This window comes from Salmo salar, chromosome 13, assembly GCF_965601325.2.
Source record: "Salmo salar chromosome 13, fSalSal1, whole genome shotgun sequence".
Lineage (NCBI taxonomy): Eukaryota > Metazoa > Chordata > Actinopteri > Salmoniformes > Salmonidae > Salmo > Salmo salar.
Genome location: NC_138303.1, coordinates 39194324 through 39210917, shown reverse-complemented (window position 1 = coordinate 39210917; position 16594 = coordinate 39194324). Strand labels below are relative to the sequence as shown.

General features: G+C 40.6%; 1 protein-coding gene across 7 annotated transcripts in view; it reads left to right on the top strand.

Annotated features, from left to right (window-relative positions):
* Window positions 1-372: 372 nt before the first annotated feature.
* Window positions 373-16594, top strand: part of LOC106567164 (rap guanine nucleotide exchange factor 3) — a 43257-nt gene continuing 27035 nt past the window's right edge. Inside the window, exons 1-2 of one of the 7 annotated variants that reach the window (XM_045693240.2) lie at window positions 373-545; window positions 5448-5530. In XM_045693240.2, coding sequence (XP_045549196.1) covers window positions 527-545; window positions 5448-5530 — 102 coding nt within the window. In that variant the 5' untranslated portion in view covers window positions 373-526. Of the gene's footprint in view, window positions 546-3029; window positions 3308-5447; window positions 5531-12288; window positions 12937-16594 lie in introns of those variants that run through there. The other 6 variants (XM_045693242.2, XM_045693239.2, XM_045693245.2 and 3 more) reach the window with 6 other exon arrangements.

The following is a 16594-nucleotide window of genomic DNA, read 5'->3' as shown; positions in this document are numbered from 1 at the left end:
TATTTAGTCCACAGAGACACTGACTCATCGCTGTTTCTTTCCCCGACTTCCCTCTATCACTCATCATTATGGCCTCCATTCCAATGCATCATGTCCAGGTGAGTACTACTGTAGTAAAAAAAAAAATAATAATAATAATAATAATAATAATAATAATAATAATAATAATAATAATAATATTGTCAAGTACACAGGATAGGTGCAGTGAAATGGGTAGTAGCCTACTTTGGTGGTGTAGCAGAGTAGGGGGCCATTTTAGGACAACTGCCACAGTGTTGTCTACCTCCCCCTCTACCCGCCACTATGCTGACACCCCAAGCCCCTAGAGCACACTAGTCATATCCAATCAGACAGCCACAGGAAGCTCACACACACACACACACACACACACACACACACACACACACACAAAGCTCACAAACCCAAACTGTGATGTACCATCAGTTGTCATATCAAAAGGACAGGAGAGGAGAGTGAAAGAGGAAGACAGCTTTGGGCTCTCAGAACAGAACACGGAGGCTGAAACATGGCAGAGGGGGTATCAGGTAAAAAGATTTTAGTCTGTTATCACACATCTATAGACACCTCATGTTAAAATTACAGAAATATCATGAGCTTTGGGCAAAATAAGTAATAATTTGTAGTCATTGTGGTAATAATTGAGTATAAGTTAGTTTGGTACTTTTTTTGAGGGGGTCACAATGTACTCAAAATACACTTAAGGATGAATTTGATATTGATGTACATTTATGTGATACCAAAGCAAGATTAAGATTATCAGGAGCAGATGGCCCCAATATCCCCATGTGCTGCTTCTCAGACACAGGACTTTCGAATGTTATCAGTCGTCTTTTAGAATGTGAAGGTGGACAACAGCTATAAGCCTTTCAGTGATGTATAAAGAGAGACCCAAATGAAAGCAAGACAAAGGGATACCCATGAAACCGGTAGCTATTAAACATTATAAACTGGGTGGTTCGAGCCATGAATGCTGATTGGGTGACAGACGTGGTATATCAAACCGTATACCACGGATATGACAAAACATTTATTTTTACTGTCCTAATTTTAATATCAATAAGTCACCTCGGGGGTTTGTGATATATGGCCAATATACCACGGCTAAGGGCTGTTCTTAGGCACGATGCATATACCACACCCCTTTGGGCCTTATTGCTTAATTATAAACCGGGTAGTTTGGGTCCTGCATGCTGATTGGCAGAAACAGCATTTCAGTCATGTGTATACCAGACAACATACCATGGCTATGACGCAAAAATACTTTACTCTTCTATTTATGTTGGTAACCAGTTTATAATAGCAATAGGGCACCTCTGGGTTTGTGGTATATGGTCATACCATTACTAAAGGCTGTATCCAGGCACTCCGCTTAGGCTTATTGCATATATGCATAGTCACTTTAACCATATCTACATGTACATACTACCTCAATCAGCCTGACTAACCGGTGTCTGTATGTAGCCTCGCTACAGTATATTGCCTGTCTTTTTACTGTTGTTTTATTTCTTTACTTACCTATTGTTCACCAAATACCTTTTTTGCACTATTGGTCAGAGCCTGTAAGTAAGCATTTCACTGTAAGGTCTACACCTATTGTATTCGGCGCATGTGACAAAAAACCGTTGATTTGATATTGCTTAATTATAGTCATCTCTCACATTAAATCTGTTTCTAGCACCTTCTCTCCATTTCTTATAACTATCTACTTGTCTTCCTCTATGAGCGTAGGGTCAGGTGAATAAATGCTCTGCCATCCTCTCCCTACTTGCTAACTGGCCAAGGGAAACAATAGGAAGGAAAAGGTGAGAGGGAGGATGGGAAAAGATAAATAAGCCTAAAACAGCAATACAATCGTACATACTATGTATGGTTCTGTAGGTACATGTTTCAAGGAAAAGGAAGAAGTCCTGTGGTATAAATGTCTGGTGTTTTGCTCCCATGAGGTGCTTGTCCTCAGAAGTGCTATAAGTGTGTGTGTGTGTGTGCACATTTTTAGAGACCGTTGTAACACTGACGCACAACAAAGACAGCATGCTAAGAGCACATTCCAAATGGGCGTAGATGCAGGAAATTCCACTCCCTTTCCCAGAGGAACTGCACACACACACACACACACACACACACACTTATCAAACTGATGACCTGATGACAAGCTTGTTGTGGGGAAAGGACACCAGACCATGGGACTCTTTCTTTGTTAATTCAATCTGTAAATCAGTGGTGATTAACAGTTTAGATACACAAGCAAACAAATTCAGTATTGCTAAATTGAAATTAACAAATTAACCTGTAATAAATGTGCAAACTGAATAACAAATGAGCAAATAATGTGTCTCCCCTCAAATATTTATATATATTTTTTTAAATCCCTTACCGGTACTATAAATCCACAACTAGAAAGGATTTGAGAACGGTGACTCAGAGCGTAGTGTGAGGGTGTATTCACTAGATGGCAGCATTAAATTCCCAAAATGGAAGAAAGCCCAATTGAGGCAGGGGACATTTTGACAACATCCACAATGACTCAGACTGTGACTGGTGGTGAGGTGGAGGGAAGGGACACACATAAGCCCCAGAGGATGACAATATTTATTAAGGCAGTGCTTGATGATGCTCGCTGGTTACTGTTTGGCCATCTCTTAGGGCCTATACTATACAAGGCCCAGCTAGCGGTCCTGAGCTCAATATTTACTGGCTTTTGTTTCAATGTGTTGCAATCATTTGTTTAAAAGATTGAATTATCGTTATGCCCTCAGTCCTAACACGTTCATGGTTTGAGATCAGTTGTGGGTCATTAAATAGGCGTGATGTATTTTTACCACACCAACCGTGTATCAATACAAGCCTTGTAAGTAGGCCTAAACCAGTCAACCAAACCGTTGAACTACCGAGTTGAAACATAACAAACATTTTCAGCCCTCATGACACTGGACTGTGCACTGTGCAGTCGCTCTGTGAGATGCTATCTGATGGAGTCTAGCAGCTAGCTACAGCACTTGTTATTCCTTATCGAACAAACTGACGTGTTCACATTCCCTGAGGAGGTCATACAAATGAAAACGGGATTCCTTCTTCACTATGAGCATTCTTAAACTGGCATCTTGATGTCCCTGGAAGACAAACACTAGAGCCTCACTCAGCCTTCCTTAGCTTGTTCTGTGTATGTCTCTGCCGTAGACTGTACTTTTAGTTTATTTGTTTTTTATGTTTGGGAATTTTTGGACTTCTCTAAGCAGGATCACAGATAGACAAAACATTCTTCACAGTCCTCAGGAAGACATATTTGGTAAGAAATTGTTGTTGCCTGCTTTTCAGGTGGATTGTTTTCGTCAGAACTACAGGAAGAGGTTTCTTAGCCCGCTTTGAAGGGTTGAGACATTTCACGTAGACTACTGGTTTTTAATGGGTGCTATTTTTGGGTCAGATGTTTGTTGTACTAGGCAGCACACTGTGTTTTGTGAACACCCTTAACTTTCTCATCTACAGTCTAGGGATGATGAGGAGAGGTGATATCCGCAACGGAAAAATACTTTGACGAGAAACAGCAGGTGTCTGGGTCGAGATAAAGAAGCTGAGACACCCTGAGATATTCAGCCTTTCATATAAACTCTATCTCTTCTCAAGGTCCAGGGTATATCTCCTCAGTGGCTATATAGAATGACACAAGACAGAGTAGTAACTGAGGCAGCTAAGTAACTAGAAAGAGGTGGAGAGCATGGCTGGGATCTAAACAAGCCTTCTAATGTAACCAGGTCACAGATGAGAATCGTGAAATGACCCCATTACTTTGTGCTACTGTAGGTGGGAGAGAGCAAGTGTGCGTCTGAAATGGCACCCTATTTCCTGCATAGTGCCCTACTTTTGACCAGAGCCCTATGCCGGCCCTGGTCTGGTCAAAAGTAGTGCACTATAGAGGGAATAGGGTGCCATTTAGGATGGAGACCAAGTCAAGGGTCTGTCCAGCCTGACATTATACTGATTTACACTACCGTTCAAAAGTTTGGGGTCACTTAGAAATGTCCTTGTTTTCCATGAAAACATACATGAAATTAGTTGCAAAATGAATAGGAAATATAGTCAAGATGTTGACAAGGTTATAAATAATGATTTTTAATTGAAATAATAATTGTGTCCTTCAAACTTTGCTTCGTCAAATAATTCTCCATTTGCAGCAATTACAGCCTTGCAGACCTTTGTCATTCTAGTTGTCAATTTGTTGACGTAATCTGAAGAGATTTCACCCCATAGTTCCAGAAGCACCTTCCACAAGTTGGATTGGCTTGATGGGCACTTTTTACGTACCAACAGTCAAGCTGCTCCCACAACAGCTCAATAGGGTTGAGATCCGGTGACTGTGCTGGCCTTTCCTCTGTCCAGTGTCTGTGTTCTTTTTGCGTGTACTATTTAATGAAGCTGCCAGTGTAACAGTATAGCTTCCGTCCCTCTCCTCGCCCCAACCTGGGCTCGAACCAGGGACCCTCTGCGCACATCAACAACTGACACCCACGAAGCATCGTTACCCATCGCGCCACAAAACCCGCGGTCCTTGCAGCGCAAGGGGAACAACTACTTAAGGTCGCAGAGCGAGTGACGTCACCGATTGAAACGCTACTAGCGCGCACCACCGCTAACTAGCTAGCCATTTCACATTGGTTACACCAGTTGAGGACTTGTGAGGCGTCAGTTTCTCAAACTAGACACTCTAATGTACTTGTCCTCTTGCTCATTTTTGCACCGGGGCCTCCCACTCTTTCTATTCTGGTTAGATACAGTTTGCGCTGTTCTGTGAAGGGAGTAGTACACAGTGTTGTAAGAGATCTTCAGTTTCTTGGCAGTTTCTCGCATGGAATAGCCTTAATTTCTCAGAACAAGAATAGACTGACAAGTTTCAGAAGAAAGGTCTTTGTTTCTGGCCATTTTGAGAAGAAAGAAGGCCAGTTTTATTGCTTCTTTAATCAGGACAACAGTTTTCAGCTGTGCTAACATAATTACAAAACGGTTTTGTAATGATCAATTAGCCTTTTAAAATTATAAACTTGGATTAGCTAACACAACATGCCATTGGAACACAGGAGTGATGGTTGCTGATAATGGGCCTCTGTACACCTATGTAGATATTCCATAAAAAATCAGCCGTTTCCAGTAACAATAGTAATTTGCAACATTAACAATGTCTACACTGTATTTATGATCAATTTGAAGTTACTTAATGGACAAAAAAAAAATTGCTTTTCTTTAAAAAACAAGGAAATTGACCCCAAACTTTTGAACGGTACTGTACAGCTCCTGAAACTGCCCCCCAGGCCAGGGCATGACAGGACAGAAAAACAGAACCAAACTTATTGTGTTTCCACAGAACATTACTAGAGGAAACTGTATAGGAAAATACATTAAATTGTTTTTCCTCGCTCTTCTCTTTCACCTAGCAACGGCTTCAGCCATGTTCTCCATGGATACCTTCTTCAAATCTATCTTGCTGCCGTCCAGACGGATAACACCAGAGGGGGAAGTAAGTTATCTGTTTATACATCAGGTCACCAAGACAACCACGAGTTCTCCTTCTTCATAATACAAACAGGAACATCTTTAAAAGAAGGATAGTGTGTTATCTGAATTGTGAGGAAAGAGTTGGAGTGTTGAATTCACTATAGCGTAATTTGCCACTTTTACAATTCACCTTGTTTTGTTTGTTTAAATCAAGCATTAAATGTCCACAAAGAGACTTGACTTGGATACACTGTAATGTTTTACACACACTGTATGATGACATGCATATTTGAATACCATTACGCACTTAATAATTAGGCTACATGTAATTCTGGTTCAACGGGTTGTATGCTGGGTTTCAAGAAAGGTCTGTGAAACCCACATGATGTAATCACATCAGACTTTGAAATAGTAAATAAGACTTCATAGCAGAGTTGTTCTATGTAGGATGTATAGGGGGAGAATCACTCTTGCTGTCCGTCCTGTAACTATGTCATGCCTCCCCTGTTGTTTTTGTCTGTCCCTGGACTGAGGTGGTTTATCTGTCTGTGTCCACGTGTCTGTAGCCTACTGCATGGTTAGACAGACAGCTGGGGTCACTCTGATAAGTGTCCACACACCCCAATCCTACACACACACGCAGGCAGACAGACACGCAGACACACACGCACACACAGAAAGGGGGAGAGAGAGAGGGAGGGGGGAGAGCAAGATTGAGAGAGAGAGAGACTTTGCCAGAGCAAATGTACTCATGTCAAAAATAATCCATAAATCAGTAGGAAACTACCTCTATACACACAAAAAAAATGGTTTCCTCAAGGGTTCTTTGGGAAGGTGATAGATACTGACCCAAATAACCCTTTGAGCCCTTCAATGGATATTTGCAGTTCAAAAAATTGTTCTTTCCTCTTTTAGCGATAATTCAAATGTATGGCCGGTGGGTCATTCTAATATTTTGGGACGTGGTTTTCTCACAGCTCTTTTTGTGCAACTGTGAGTCATTCCAGTTGATCTAATCTGTTGTGTTATGCTATTAGATGTTACATATGACTATGGTCAGTGAAGGTGTCTTGTAAGAATGGTTAATTAAGTCAGTAGTTCTCAATTCTCTCCTCAGGAATCCCCAGACGTACCAAAGCTAGCATTCCTGATAAAACTTGTTCATAAAAACAATAATAAAACCAATGGAATTATAACAATTTAATATGGCTATTAAACCAAAGTGAGAAACACTGTATGGTTCTAAAAATAACCTCTGTAGAACCATTCATTTTTTTCCTATAATATAGCTCTGAAAAGGGTTCACTGTAAGACATTTCTGTAATTTCAATAGTGAAACACGGTAGAATGCACAGTAAAATACCTTCATTGTGTTTTACATAATTAATTATGGTGCATTGTGGGAAGATGTGGGCGAGGAAAGAGTTTCGGGCTCATTAACATATTTTAAGGTGTGCCTTGTAAGAGGCTATATTTGTTGCACCAGTGAGAGGAAATGCTTTACCCTCACAGAATAGAAACTCAGCAACAACAAAAAAAACATCCCTTTTTCAGGACCCTGTCTTTCAAAGATAATTCGAAAAATCCAAATAACTTCACAGCTCTTCATTGTAAAGGGTTTAAACACAGTTTCCCATGCTTGTTCAATGAACCTTAATAACTTCTTACATCTAGGCCAGTGGAACCCCTAGCCAACAGCCAATGAGATCGCATGACGCGAAATACAAAAACAACTAAAATACCACAATTCAATTTTCTCAAACATACGACTATTTTACACCATTTTAAAGATACACTTCTCCTGAATCCAACCACGTTGTCCGATTTCAAAAAGGCTTTACAGCGAAAGCAAAACATTAGATTATGTTAGGATACTACCACAGCAAAAAAACAACACAGCCATTTTCCTAGCAAGGACAGCCATTTTCCAAGCAAGGGTAGCCGTCCAAAAGCACAAAACCAGCTAAAATTATGCACTAACCTTTGACAATCTTCATCAGATGACACTCCTAGGACATTATGTTAGACAATACATGCATTTTTTGTTCCATCAAGTTCATATTTATATTAAAAAAAAAACATTTTACATTGGCACGTGACGTTCAGAAAATGTATTCACCCCAAAATTTCCAGTGAATGTGCACCATAATTTACAGAAATACTCATCATAAACGTTGACAAAATATATAACAATAAATTAAAGAAGTATAGATGAACTATTCCTTTATGCAACAGCTTTGTCAGATTTCAAAATAACTTTATGGAGAAAGCACATTGTTCCATATTCTGAGTACTGAGCCCCAAGCTATTCAGTTAGCCGTCCAGCCACGGCATCCACAAAACGCTGAAATATGTTACAAATATTATCTTACCTTTGCTGATCTTCGGCTGAATGCACTCGGAAGGTCTCCCACTTCCACAAGAATGTTCATTTGTTCGATAAAGTCCATTTATGTTGAAATAACGCGCCATCCGTTTTGATGGCGCGTCCAGATCACCATTCCAAAATGCATCTATCCACCATTGACGAAAAGTTATAAAGTTCCCTCAGCGTTTGTAGAAACATGTCAAACCATGTTCACAATCAATCTTTAGGGTGTTTTTAACGTAGAATTTCGATAATATTCCAACCGGACAATAGCAGATTCATTACAGAAGAAAAATAAAAATGGCTAGCCCTACGTGAGCGCGCACCAGGTAAGTCAATGACCCTAGCCCGACCACTTACTGTTTCGGGTATTATTCAATCAAATTGCATTGTAGAAGCCTCAAACAAGGTTCTAATGTCTGTTGACATCTAGTGGAAGTCTTAGGAAGTGCAATATGACATCAGACACTGTAGTTTAGATATAACATCATTTGAAATGACTACAACCATTTCAGGTCAAACTTCCTGGTTGGATTTTTCTCAGGTTTATGCCTGCCATATGAGTTCTGTTATACTCACAGACATAATTCAAACAGTTTTAGAAACTTCAGAGTGGTTTCTATCCAAATCTACTAATAATATGCATATCCTACCTTCTGAGTCTGAGTAGGAGGCAGTTTAATTTGGGTACGTTTTTCATCCGGCCATGAAAATACTGCCCCCTATAGTGAAGAGGATAAACAATTAATGAACATGCACCTGTGGAACGGTCTTTAAGACACTAACAGCTTACAGACGGTTGGCGATTAAGGTCACAGTTATGACAACTTAGGACACTAAAGAGGCCTTTCTACTGACTCTGAAAAACACCAAAAGAAAGATGCCCAGGGTCCCTGCTCATCTGCGTGAACGTGCCTTAGGCATGCTGCAAGGAGGCATGAGGACAGCAGATGTGGCCAGGGCAATAAATTCCAATGTCCGTATTGTGAGATGCCTAAGATAGCGCTACAGGGAGACAGGACGGACAGCTGATCATCCATGCAGGGGCAGACCACGTGTAACAACACCTGCACAGGATCGGTAAATTCGAACATCACACCTATGGGACAGGTATAGGATGGCAACAACAACTGCCCAAGTTACACCAGGAATGCACAATCTCTCCATCAGTGCTCAGACTGTCCGCAGTAGGCTGAGAGAGGCTGGACTGAGGGCTTGTAGGCCTGTTGTAAGGCAGGTCCTCACCAGACATCACAGGCAACAACGTCGCCTATGGGCACAAACCCACCGTCGCTGGACCAGACAGGACTGGCAAAAAGTGCTCTTCACTGACGAGTCACGGTTTTATCTCACCAGGGGTGATGGTCGGATTCACATTTATCGTGGAAGGAATGAGCGTTACACCGAGGCCTGTACTCTGGAGCGGGATCGATTTGGAGGTGGAGGGTCAGTCATGGTCTGGGGCGCTGTGTCACAGCATCATCAGACTGAGCTTTTTGTCATTGCAGGCAATCTCAACGCTGTGGGTTACAGGGAAGACATCCTCCTCCCTCATGTGGTACCCTTCCTGCAGGCTCATTCTGGCATGACCTTCCCGCATGACAATGCTCGTTCTGTGCATGATTTCCTGCAAGACAGGAATGTCAGTGTTCTGCCATGGCCAGCGAAGAGCCCGGATCTCAATCCCATTGAGCACGTCTGGGACTTGTTGGATCGAAGGGTGAGGGCTAGGGCCATTCCCCACAGAAATGTCAGGGAACTTGGAGGGGCCTTGGTGGGAGAGTGAGGTAACATCTCACAGCAAGAACTGGCAAATCTGGTGCAGTCCATGAGGAGGAGATGCACTGCAGTACTTAATGCAGCTGGTGGCCACACCAGATACTGACTATTACTTTTGATTTTGACCCCCCTCTTGTTCAGGGAAACATTATTCCATTTCTGTTAGTCACATGTCTGTGGAACTTGTTCAGTTCATTTCTCAGTTGTTGAATCTTGTTATATATTTACACATGTTAAGTTTGCTGAAAATAAACGCAGTTGACAGTGAGAGGACGTTTCTTTTTTTGCTGAGTTTAGTAATATACTGTATTTTAGGAATTCTATAAACCTTATTCTGAAAATCTACAGTAATTTTCAGGCCAATTGCTGTCAGTAATTTACTGTAATTCAGAATACAGTTCCATACTGCATTTTTGTAGTGCCAAAAATCTTTGCAAATCTAGTGGGTATGTGGTATTGTTTCTGATTAACATATTTTGAGGTATGTCTTGTAAGAGGCTATATTTGTTTCACCCGCTGGATGAATTTAACTGATATGTGGTAGTGGCTCCCAAACAATTGAATGTCTTTTGAGGACAGATCAGAGTGACAGGAAGGTTTAAACCTGTGTTGAGTGGCTAGCCATGTCCTTTTAATCTGTTTTTGCCCTGTTGTCACTGTCACTTTAGAAGCCTTTGTTAAGGCCTAAATTGCAAGTGATATAAAACACCAAATAGCAGTTGGTATTCTGTAATATAGAATTACTTATTCATTATTAGCAACTGCGTAAAAGTTTTTCAATACAATTCAACAATAAAGTGCTGTTTTGCTGTATATTTAATGCAGCATACTGTAAATTATGGTGCATTGTGGAAAAATATTCTGGGAGAGGAAAAATTTCAGGTGTGCCTTGTACTATATTTGTTGCACTGTTAGTGAGAGCCCTGTACCAATTTAGGTGGTAGTAGTTCTCAAACAATTAATGTCTATAGGGGACAAATGAGAGTGAAAGAGGGTCCTAAACCATTAATGGTTGACTATTTAATCATGTCCATTTGATCAGTTTTGCCCTGTAATCACGACCAGTTTTGAAGCCTTTGTTAAGGCCCCTAGAAGGGAAAGTGATATAAAACACCTAGTATTCATTAATATTCTGTAATATACAAATGCCTAGCAGCCAACCTGCATGCTCCAATCCCTTGTAGTTACAGTCAAATACTATAAAAAATGACTTTCTTACATTTTATTAGTCAATACTTTAATGTTATAGTGATTTAGAGGAAGCAGATATCAAGGTACGGTGAATATCTCAGTAAGGTATTGTTACTATCAGAGCTAGTCAGAGCTATATCATAAGATACCTTGTTGTAATTACAATTATTTTGAAGACCAGTGTATCCTCAGGAGGCTGAAGAAATTTGGCTTGGCCCCTAAGACCCTCAAACTTTTACAGATGGACAATTGAGAGCATCCTGTTGGGCTGTATCACCGCCTGGTACGGAAACTGCACCGTCCGCAACCACAGGGCTCTCCAGAGGGTGGTACGGTCTGCCCAACGCATCACCGGGGGGCATACTGCCTAACCTCTAGGAAAACTACAGCATCCGATATCACAGGAAGGCCAAAAATGTGAAAATGAAAACTTGCAAAGAGCATTGGGTAATATGTCACTGGGTACTTACACTAATATGCTGTAATTGTAATTTGTACTGTAAATTAGATTACAGTAACTGACTTGGTACTGTAAATTAGATTTCGGTAACATTTGTTGTACCGTAAAATGGATTACATTAGCTGTACTGTAAATGAAATTGCATACATACATTTTACAGGAGATGTTTTATTGTTGTAACCATAGCGGAACCCTTTTTTGTATTATATAGAACCTTAGGATAGGGTTATTTTTTAGCACCATAGAGGTTCCATTTAGAACCTTATGAGCATGACTCTTTATAGAACCTTTAAAAAAGGTTCCACATAGCACTAAAAAGGGTTCCGCTATGGTAACAAGCCAAATAACCCTTATTTGGCACTATATAGAACCATTTGTTTTTAGTGTGTACCTCTACCTCTAATCAAAGTGTTTTTGCACCAGTAACTCCTGATGTACAGGTGCTGCTATCTGGACAGGATAATTTTGTAGCCTGCCCACAGTACTGGCCTGGAACATTATGAACACTTATATTTGATATACTTATCGTTGACTCAATCTCATCTACCAAACTCAGGCGAAATACAGAGTGCTGGAGCTCTGACTCAACATATTGTGGTGTGTTTTGGAAACAGATAGGCCTGCCCTACAAAATATTAGAAATATATATATATATATATATTTGTGACACATCCACCTGGGCACATATGTCAGTTCAACGTCTAGTTTAGATTTACATTTGGTTGTCAACTAACGTGAATTCAATGTGAAATCAACCCAAATGTTCATCCTGTAGTTGGATTTTGGTTAAAAGTTGGGTGAAAAAATACGAAATTCCGTTAAATGTATGAATTTTTGCAAATCCCACAAGTTTTCGGCGTTAATTCAATGTCATGTCATCACATTGTTTAAGTTGAAATGACTTGGAAACAGACAGCGTTGATTCAACTATATAGTTTTTGTCCACTGGGATAGGCCTACAGAAGGATATACAAAAAGTTTAAAACAGCCATCGGAATGACTCCGGAAACTGTCAACGCAACTGAATGTTGGGAACAAGAACAAGAAAAAGGCAATTTGCTGCAGTGAATAGAGAATCAAATCGTTCTGAAGAGGCCGCCGATTTTAATGACTCCGAAATCACTTGACAAGCAGCGGGGACTCATTTGAGAGCAAGTGTGCTTACGCAAAGCTCCAATCATGCGCCTGTGCTGAGATAGAGCTGAGGCTGATTGAAAGTGGGTTGGAGTCTCGGTCGAGCAGAGGCAGAAGCCAGCAACGTCGTGCGAGGTGGCAGTGACACCTGTGTTGAGTTTTGATGTAGGCACAGTAGCCTAACAGTCAGGTTGGATACAAATAATGTAGACTTGTGGCTTTAGTGACACAAGAGCAACATGTGGCGATTCAACTGGTCGTGCAATGTCCACTGTCGGTATGCTATGTTGTTGTAACGTGGGTCCGGTCTTTGTAACAGATAGACAGACATGCTTGGTTCTCCCGTCTTCGACATGCGTTATTACCGCAGATCCACTAACCGTGAAAGTTGTTTTGTTTGACTTGAAACAATATGCATCTGTTCCGGAGTTACAATTATCGAATTTTCCCGGATCATTATTCTGTGGAAACATCGACCATTCGAGGCATCAGTTGGGTATGTTATTATTATTGCCTAGAATAGCATACCTTTTATTTATTTTTTATTTAACCTCTATTTAACTAGGCAAGTCAGTTAAGAACACATTCTTATTTACAATGACGGCCTACAAAACCTACAGTTGCACAGGCTAATAGTATACTAATCTTGTAATAATGATCATCATCATCACTAGGCTACTTATCATCATCATTATCTGCAAAATCATTCCTTTTTTGTCTTTGCCTTGTGCTTATTGTTTAGCTTTGAGATGGTTTGATGATGATCTGACCATAGTGATGATGTTGATGATGATTAATGATGATGATGATGATAATGAGTGCTCATGGGTCATAATATAATTCTTCATAAAAACAACTTTTTTTTTCTTCAGAAAGTAAAGTATGACCTTGACTGAAAATATTCTCAAAATAGTCACACCCATGGCAGTTTGACACAATGTTTTCACCGCAAAATAGGCCTTCAATAAATGATATAGCCTATCACGTGGACATGTTTTGAGAGTGAGACTCACGTTCTAGGTTGTAATGAAGCTCCACAGTACTTGATGGAAAAGAATGTGGTTGGTGGTAGAACAATCTCTACAGAAAGTCTGACTGTCACAGTCATGCTCTGTCTCTCTGCCTTTCGCACACACTGCACACTTCACTAATCAGTTACTATGAGCACTGCAAGAGGAGGGAAGACGGGTCACACTTGAAAACACTGCAACACTTCAGCATAAAAGTTTACGTCATTTTATGTGATTGTGCCACTGTATTAGTGTCTGCGTGGTGAGATGTGTGGGTGGTGTGCACTGCAGAGGCGTAGAGTGAATGGGGCTGTGGAGTCAGACAATGTGTTGGTGGAAGAAGTGGGGGGGAAGGCTCACCACATCCACTTTGACACAGTCTGTATCTGTCCCCGAAACAAAAGCAGCTTCCTGCGTTGCATGTGAGCATGTGGAGATGGTTCAGACTGACACGGGGACGACTCTGTAGTCTTGGGTGTGGGACAGAGGAGAGGAAGGTAGCGGAGACCCAGACAGTATATTTTTTTTTTTGTATTACTCTTGTTATTTATAGCGCATTGTTTATTGTTCACCTCAATCCCCCCCCCCCTCATTCAGTTTACAGGGTAGACAAGAATGTCTATTTTCCCCCAGCCACAGGAAGGTTCCGAATAGTGCTCCTCAAGAAAGATCTAAATTTGGCTTTGACTTTGTTATTGAATTGCTCAGGATTATACAAATCTATAGTTATTAACCTACAGACTTTGTGATTAGCTGAATCTGTGATGACCTGACTATAAAAAGGCATAGGTCTTATATATGATCAATAACAGCTTAACAAGCAAAGGTGTCGCCTGTCAGTAGACAGTCCATAAAAAAAAAATATATATATTTGCCAATGTCTATGGAGTAGCCGTAACATATTACTGTAGGTAGGACGTCAATGGAAATATTACTTAATACCCTGATCTTGTGTTCACAAGTAACAACTGGATTGGCTGAGAACAAAAAAATCAAGATGGTTTAGTAAAGCTTCTAAATATCATATGCATAGGGAGTTTGTTTATTTGTTTATGTGTATGTTTTTTCCTCAAGTAGCCTATAGTTGATTCATTAGGACACCCTATGGTGAGGATGTTTTAATCTAGCCCATCTGCTTAATGTCCTTTAAATCCACATTGACCTAGTCCCTAGAGGTTCAACTACACCTGCAACCCCTCTCATAGATAAATAGATCAATGCTTTCATACAAAACCAAATGTTTGATCTTATTCATGTCAATAGCTGTGGGCGCATTACAAAATATTGAAAGCTAAACATACAATACCCTGTTTTTCGTTTGATATTGGGAAATACACTTATTACATTGATAATACAGTAAGATCTGGAAATGTAAAATAATAGACTTAGAATGGAGATTGAGTTCAGTAGGCCTTATTAGAACCATGGTACAATGCTCCATGCCTTAGATGATCAGCCAAACATCATTATTCCTAAAGCATCTGCGGCTCCACGTCATCTTTGTGTCTGTTTGATGTGTCTGGAATGCAGAGGCGGCATGCAACAACATTAGACCCAATTAAACTGGCTTCACACTGGGCGCCAGCTAACTCTAGTTAATTAAGACACACATGGCACGTGTGGTCTGATACCACCACTAGTAGCAATGCAGACAGTCATTTTTCTAGAATTAATAGATGCTAATAAGGTCTGTACCCCAATGTGCATTTTACATTTTTACATTTTTAGTCATTTAGCAGACGCTCTTATCCAGAGCGACTTACAGTAGTGAATGCATACATTTCATAATGTATGTCCATGATGTCTCCTGGAGATAAACAGGACAAAATGACTCACATTTGGTATAGGTCCTCATAATAAGAGATACATAGCAAGAAGGGCACTTCTTGATAAGAGGGACAGGACATGGCATCTGGTTTTTCCCCCTGTATTCCCCATACTGCTGCCAGGCCGTATTTTCTAAGATGCAAGGGCTTCTCCAAGGGGTGAAAAAAACAAAGTCACCATAGCCTACAGGTGTCTGTGTGGTGCTACATCAGGCAAGAAGTGACGCCTCTACAAGCATGGTTTTGCTGCTCTCAGCATGCCAGAGAGAGAGCAGAAGCGACAGAACATATGAGAGAGACTTAAGTCTATTTTATAGAGTTGGCTAACAGCTGAAAAGGGCAATGTGCAGTACCTCTGGTTGGGAGCATGTGACAGTGTTGGCAGTAGGACAGACCAGCACAGTTTACTCTGTCAACAGAAAGGAAGGGTGGAGAGGTCTCCACGCTAGGAGTCATTGAACACCTGACTTAAGAGAATAAAAGCAATCTAGTACAATAATAAGAAAAGGGGATAGAAGAAGAATACTTTATTATTTATTTTCTTGACTGCAAGTGGAGCTGAGGGAAATTATGTGTTCAAACCATTTTCTTTTTAGCTGCATTTGATACCCAAGCCCAGCACAAGGCCATCAATAGCGCTCCCACACAAAGAGAGACGAGATGACAATAACTCGTCATTTTCCACATATTTCTATTTTTCATCATTTGAGCTGGCGATCCCACGCCGCGACACAGTGAAAACGTGAGGCCGGTATCTTATACAATCCATTTTCTCCTGAGTGGCCCTCAAGGTAAGGCACTAACCACTCATGAGTTAACAAGACCTGGAAAGATAGAGGAGAGAATGGCCCGAACAAAGCCCTTGTAAATGACTGTGTACTCCGATGACACCTCAGGCAGCGGAGTCCATCCATGTCATGCAACTTAGCAGCTGGCTTGGGAACACATTTAGAGGCTGTCAGTGGATCATAAAAGAAGAGTTATAGAACAACAATAGAGGAAGTGGGAATTAGGCTACAGGATAGTGTTGATGAGTTGAGAGGAGGGTTTGCCCATATATCATCTTTTTTAGGACATATATTGCCTGAACCAGTAGACATATAGAAAAAACTCACAGAAACAAACTGAACACAACAGTATGTATCTCATTAGACATTAGAATATTTCACATTCAAACTATGTTTCTGGTCCCACCCAATGGTTTCTGAGAACAACCAGTTTAACCAGTTCTGTTGGAATGCCTATGAGACGAAGCCATAATATATTATAGGCCTTATTATTCAGCAATGCCTTGATATTATAGGCTTTCTGGACTGGA